The 6896-nt window shown below is 33.3% G+C and overlaps 1 protein-coding gene across 21 annotated transcripts in view; it reads right to left on the bottom strand.

Moving 5' to 3' along the window:
• Positions 1–6896, bottom strand: part of LOC106874470 (rho guanine nucleotide exchange factor 7) — a 206499-nt gene that overhangs the window by 86117 nt on the left and 113486 nt on the right. For all 21 annotated transcript variants that reach the window (XM_052966471.1, XM_052966465.1, XM_052966469.1 and 18 more), the window contains one exon: positions 1615–1707. In XM_052966471.1, the coding sequence (XP_052822431.1) occupies positions 1615–1707 (93 nt within the window). The remainder of the gene's footprint in view (positions 1–1614; positions 1708–6896) is intronic.

The raw sequence follows: 6896 nt of genomic DNA, 5'->3' as shown, positions 1-6896 counted from the left end.
TATATATATATATATATATATATATTGATATTTGTATGTGCATATATATATATATATATATATATACACATATATATACTGATATCTCTATATGTGCGTGTATATATATATATATATATATATATATATATATATATACATGTCAATCCCTCCTTTGCCCTTCTATTTTCTCAGCTGCTTTAATTACATGAGAGCAGAGCTTTACATATTCAATCCTCATTTTGTGCTACCAGTTATCCTTCTCCTTGGAACCACTTCCCTTGCCCCTCATCCTGCAGTTTCAGCATCATCCATTACTACTTTATTTCCACTGAACAACCCTTTGCTCTGAAAGACTCTCTGCTATGGACACCAGCCCCACTTTTTGTCTCTTTCTACCATACCCTCAGTGAATGTCACCTCTGTTTCTGTCACTGTGCATCTTCTCTCTCCCCAACACTTCATATCATCTCCCTATTTCTTATCTATCTATGGTTCTATTATACCATTGCTCCTCCCTGACCCACTCCTATATTACTCACCCTTGCGCAAACTGAGATCAACCATTGCCCACATCTCCATCCATGTTCACCATTCACTGCAATCACTTCTATTCTTACCTCTTTATACTCTCACAGACCTATCAGCCCATCCTCAATTCTCTGTCCATATTCTCTCTCTTGTCACCTTCTTGTACCATGAGGATCTGTCCTAACATTTCATCTTTACCACTCTTTCTCCCATTCCTACACTTTCTCTCTCTCTATTTCTCTCTCCTCCATGAAGTATAGGGACCACTTTCCATCCTTCACATGTAGCAAGTTACAGGATGACATTTACTCATGTTGGAACCATGAGAAAACCATTCGTATACTCTGTAAAGTAGTTGGCATTACAAAAGACATCCAGCCATAGAAACTATGTCAAAGTTAACAGAGGAGTATGAGTCTCCTGACTCATTAGATCCTTCCAAACAGTCCAGCCAAAGCCAATATGGAGCTGGATGTTCAATGATGAGATATACACACACACACACACACACACACACACACACACACAACATATATATATATATATATATATATATATATATATATATATATACACACACACACACACATTTATATATGTACATGTATATATATATATATACACACACACACACACACATTCCAGAAGTACTGAACCCATCAAAATACAAGATAGTAGGAAAAAAAAGTTTATTTTTATAATGGGTCATAATTTGGGGACATCCATCTTGTGTATACACACACACCCAATCTGTGCTATAGTCAGAGTTTTAATGAAAAATATGTACTAATAAGTACATACCAACTACAAAAAAAAAAAAAGTAAAAGTAAAATCCATAAGAAAAAACTACAAAGATGGTAGTTTTCACTGGAAAAAAAACTGGAAAGAAATCTTTAACAAATAGATACAAATGAAGATGTGTAAATAGAAGCAACAGTGATTTTGGTACATGAAGGAAGAGAGAGAAAAGCAACATGGCAGACTGAGGCACAACATAATGACAACAATTAAAAGTGGATCTGAAAAGATTGAAGATAAATTATAAAACAAAAGCTGTCAGTGAAGCTGCATTTTCAATAAAAAGAAGAAGAAAAAATACTCACAGGAATTCACTGTTTGTCGGGTCTTTGCACTTGTGCAGTACGCTTCAATTACTCGCAAGATTATCTGGTCATCTTCTGATTTCACAGGGTCATCTAAAGCAAGGAAAAAAGAACAAAAAGACATGAACAAAAGGAGATACCAGAAATTCTAGCCATTATTTTACTAAGTCAAAAGAAAGAAGAGTTTATGTTTGTTTTATTTTGGTGCTTTTTTTTTACCTATTTGTATTATATTTTTGTTTTTTCTAGTTATGCATTGTTGTGAGATAAATGCCTTTACATACACAATACAATGCTTGTAACAAGATAAAATGTATGATTATTGGAACAATAATCCAGTATCTTAACATGACAACTGTGGAATTGGATTCATAGATCCCCTTCCCAACCTAAAATGCAGTGATGGGTTATTTAACTCAAAGAGTTCAAGTATGCATAAAAGCAGTTGCACACAAATACAGATTTATATTCACATGTTTTCTATATTGAGTAGATTTTACAAACTCGATATCAGCACCTGTGCCAAAGCATGCACTTAAAGTACTTCAGAGCAAAAGGACCTTTGTGATGGCAACCATTTGGCAATTAGTCTTTTTACCAGTTCAGAAAATAAAAACAAAAGAAGGAACTTTAACATATGTATTCATAAAAATGTATTACACTAATATTTAAAATACAAGTTTAAAAATTTCAAATGTATTATTCAATTGTTTTATAAAAACATAATTTTTAAATATTCATGACCATTAATATTGATTTTCTTTCATATCAGAATGTTGTCATAGCAAACTGGTACAAATGTAAATTTTATGTGTATTCATTAGATAGTGTTGCCAAATAATATAATTATTAGTAGATACACACAGTTATAATTAGAAGTATCAACAACAAAAACATACCATAAAAATGTTCATGCATGTATAGAATTGAGGAAATAACAATTCTTAAACAATTTAAATTTGATACAATTATTTGTTAAATTGAATGTAACAGATCTGATTATTTCAGTTACATTTCATTTCAAGAGAGACTAATGTTAACACTCAACAGATTACTCAAGAAATCCATTCACACTCCTCAACTGATTAAACATCATTAAAAACAACTAAACATCAAATAAACCAAATCTAATTAGTGGGATTTTTTTAATAAATTACAAAGCTGTGGCAAAATGTGTAAATCAGTAAATAATGGGTGGATTTTTTTTCTTTTTTTCTTTTGTGATTTTAATATTTGGGATTTTAATATTTAGCAGACAAGGAAGAAAGAGAATTATGCAGGGGAAAAAAGGATGCAATATTTTACTAAAGAGAGGAAAAGTTAGAATTCTAAACTCAGAATTTATTAAATCAATGTTAACTGAAATCAATCACAGGAAAATTATGCATTCCTGACAAAATTAGCAAATGCTATTGACATAACAGATGCAAGAAAATTTAAATGTTAAAATAATAATAGCATAACACATTTTAATTACATGCAGAACATTTATTCAACAATAACTCATGCAAATCTAATAAGGAGTTTGCATAAAAGAAATGCAGTGAGGCAAACACTTTTGAGATTTGAAGATTTTATGATTATTGAATTGCATGTTATAACAAAATGAAAACAAAACATTAGGATTATCTGTCTCGTGCTTCTAATGATTTACCTCTCTCCTGAAATGATGTCTTTACAAGAAAATCCCATTAAATTTGAATTTCCCTTCAGACAATAACAAAAACTGAAGATTGAATGTGGTGTAGAAATTAGATGAATGAAATTACTACATGTGTAATTTCTTTTATTATTTCAATACTTTGGATAATATTCTAACATAGTCACAGCTATCACATCTCTTTCCTGCAGAATTTTTCACACTGATGTTTAACAACTGCATAGACAATATATCAAGATCCTTTACTTAAAATTTAATAAGTTGCAAGACTATACAAAATAGTGTGAAATAAAAAATAAGCAGCAACAAAAAAAAAAAACCTTAACTTTACAAGTGACCAACACACTCAGTTGCTCACCAAGACCTGCACTAGAGCACTGCTCACATGTATGGCAGTGTTGCTACTGCATACACAAGCAACAAGATCCACATACAAATGAAGGCCACTATATTGATTTATAATGATTTATTCACCAACACACTGTAAGTACTAGCTTGCTTATGTCTCGTTTCTTCTCTCTACCTCCTCTACAATAAGAACTATCTGCTCTTCTGATCTGACAAGCTCCACACCTTTACCATTCAGGCCCACAAAATCCACACATTTGTCTTTCTCCCATGATTCTCATGGTGCCTCACTTTGCAGACCTCAAACTAAATAGTTTCCAGTCCTTTTTCTCACAACTGCAATTCCCTCCACGTCTAAACTTTGCCTGCACACACTAACTTTCAAATGTTCAAGCTAAACATCAATTGCATCAAACACACCAGTCTTAGAAAATCCACAAAGGTCACAAACACTGTTCCCCTTCTAATTTATTAAAAAAGCAACCCAACAGCAGATTAAATCAAAAATCAAGACTGTCAAAGACTATACCAGAGAGAATATACTCCAAGGAAGTGTTCTGCACACTAAATGCAAATATAAGGTTTCACATCTGTAATATAGTAAGTTGGAAATCAATCAACTGAGATTATCAAATTAAACTATTAGAGAAAAGAAATTCATCTTCTAAAAGTGTATCACCTCTAAAATCAACAAAAACAGCAGTAAGATCAGTCTCTCAAACTGGCTGATGTGAACAAAAGATCTTAAAAAGAGATCAAAACAGGACTTCCTACTACTAACAAGAACAAAATATTTCCATTACAATTGTTGTTGGCACTCTGTCGCTTACGACAACGAGGGTTCCAGTTGATCCGATCAACGGAAAAGCCTGCTCGTGAAATTAACGTGCAAGTGGCTGAGCACTCCACAGACACGTGTACCCTTAACGTAGTTCTCGGGAATATTCAGCGTGACACAGTGTGACAAGGCTGACCCTTTGAATTACAGGCACAACAGAAACAGGAAGTAAGAGTGAGAGAAAGTTGTGGTGGAAGAGTACAGCAGGGTTCGCCACCATCCCCTGCCAGAGCCTCGTGGAGCTTTAGGTGTTTTCGCTCAATAAACACTCACAACGCCTGGTTTGGGAATCGAAACCACGATCCTATGACCGCGAGTCCGCTGTCCTAACCACTGGACCATTGCGCCTCCTTCCATTACAATTACAGTTTAGCTTTCAAGATGGGATCTATTCCAATCTGCACCGTCTGTCCTGTTGAAAAATTTTAATCAGTTGATATTTGTTGGGCTATATCTCCCTTGCTTGTTGCTTAGAGAGGTTTTGTCTTTTTTCCTTTCAGTTGTTTCAATAATGACAGTTGCTCAAAGTTATTCAACTAACTAATTTACATATGTGAGACCCTATCACATTTGTGGGTAGTTGAACAACATAACTATAGTCAGACAACATAAGTGTAATAAGTGTAAACAGTGTATATAAGAGTAAACAATTTATAATTCTTTACTGTTTTACTAGCAAAGATAGAATGCTGTCATTTCCCTCCCGTTTTTCTTTACTTCTACTTTTTTAAACCACTGTATATCCTTGTTACTTACTACTAAGTATTCAAATTTAATCAGATAACTCAAACAAAATAGAGCAAGCAGAGAAATGCATTTTTGCCCAGGAGTAAAATATATGGCTAAAGGAAGGTTTGAACCCTTTTACTTAAAATCAATAGATCAATAATTCATTATAATAATGAACTATTGATTGTAAGCTTACAGTGAAATAAATAAGAATAAATGTAAGATTTCCAAACTATTAATTTCATTTTTTCATGTTACTTTGTTCCACACAAAGTTTTGATCTCCATGGTCTCTATTCCAACATATATACATATTATTAAATCAAGTTTCAACTTGTCACTTTTACTTCTAACAATGCACTTGGTCTCCAATAGTAGCTGTAAAAACAGTGAACCTAACATTATCAGTACACGAAGAGACAGAAAAATCCATACATGCTGACTAAAAGAACTAAATATCATTTTAGAGGAATTAGTTTTGGTGGTGATAGTTATCCAAGTGAAAAGTTTTTTTTAAACCAATCTTCTTAGTCCTACAGAATAAACAGATTCATTGCCAAAAATAAATGGAAATAAAATAACAGCATAATAAAAATTAACATTGAGAAAAAAAAAAGAAAAAAGACAAAACCAAACAAACGTGCAAGCTTTCAACAATAAAAGAAACATCAAAGTGCATTCCTGGCAGTCACAAAAAAAGTTTATGCAAAAAAGCAAACTGGACAATAAGAAAAATTTATAAAATTAGTGAAGGTAATATAATATTCATGGAACTGTAGGAGAAACAGTAGAGTTAAGAGAGCTGGTGATGTTACAGTGGTGGTGGAGTTGATGGTGATGATGATGACCATGATGATGGTGATGACCATGATGATGGTGATGACCATGATGATGGTGATGACGATGACCATGATGATGGTGATGACCATGATGATGACGATGTCCATGATGATGGTGATGTGGTGATGGTGTAGTTGATAGAGGGTTTAGCTCCAAGTTAGCTCTGAACAAACCAATGATCAAAGGTATACCAGCCTTCACTACTCTACATACTTTTTTTTCAGAATGGCAAAGGTGTGATCTGACAGAAATACGGCTGCTATTTCAAGCAAATCGAACAACTGCACAGAGGTTCTCACAGTGATGGTAATGATAGCAGTAATAATGGTGGTGGTGTCAGCAGTGGACAGCAATGACAATGATAGTGGTGATAATAATAGGAGTGTCTTGATTGTAATATGTGGAAACAACGATAATGGTGTGGAGAGTGATGCATTCCTAACAAAGGATTTGGCAACTGTAAATTTCAGACTAATCAGCAAGAGGATTTGGCTATTGTAATTCCCATACTAATCAGTAATTGTCAGTTAATTTAAAGCTCAGTCTTTCAGACAGATGGCTGAACTTTTAGCATTTAGATTACTCTGTCAAATGTGATGCTTATTCACATTGTTTTGAATTAATCATGCATTATCATACAGCTTCAAAATTTCAATGATACAATTCATTATTCTCAAAATGATATTGTAGGATAGGTGTGAGAGGCTGGATCTGGTTGGTTTAAATGCTAAAGTGTTAACATGCTAGTAATAAAGCATGATCAAATAAAGACGTTTCAACTCAGAATCCAACCAACTGTATGTATCATCATCATCATCATGTATGTATGTGTATATATATATATACATATATATATATATATATATAT

The sequence above is a fragment of the Octopus bimaculoides genome, chromosome 3 (genome assembly GCF_001194135.2).
Source record: "Octopus bimaculoides isolate UCB-OBI-ISO-001 chromosome 3, ASM119413v2, whole genome shotgun sequence".
In the NCBI taxonomy this organism is placed as follows: Eukaryota; Metazoa; Mollusca; class Cephalopoda; order Octopoda; family Octopodidae; genus Octopus; species Octopus bimaculoides.
The sequence above is the reverse complement of the archived record's forward strand: the minus strand, read 5'-3'. Positions and strand labels throughout refer to the sequence as shown.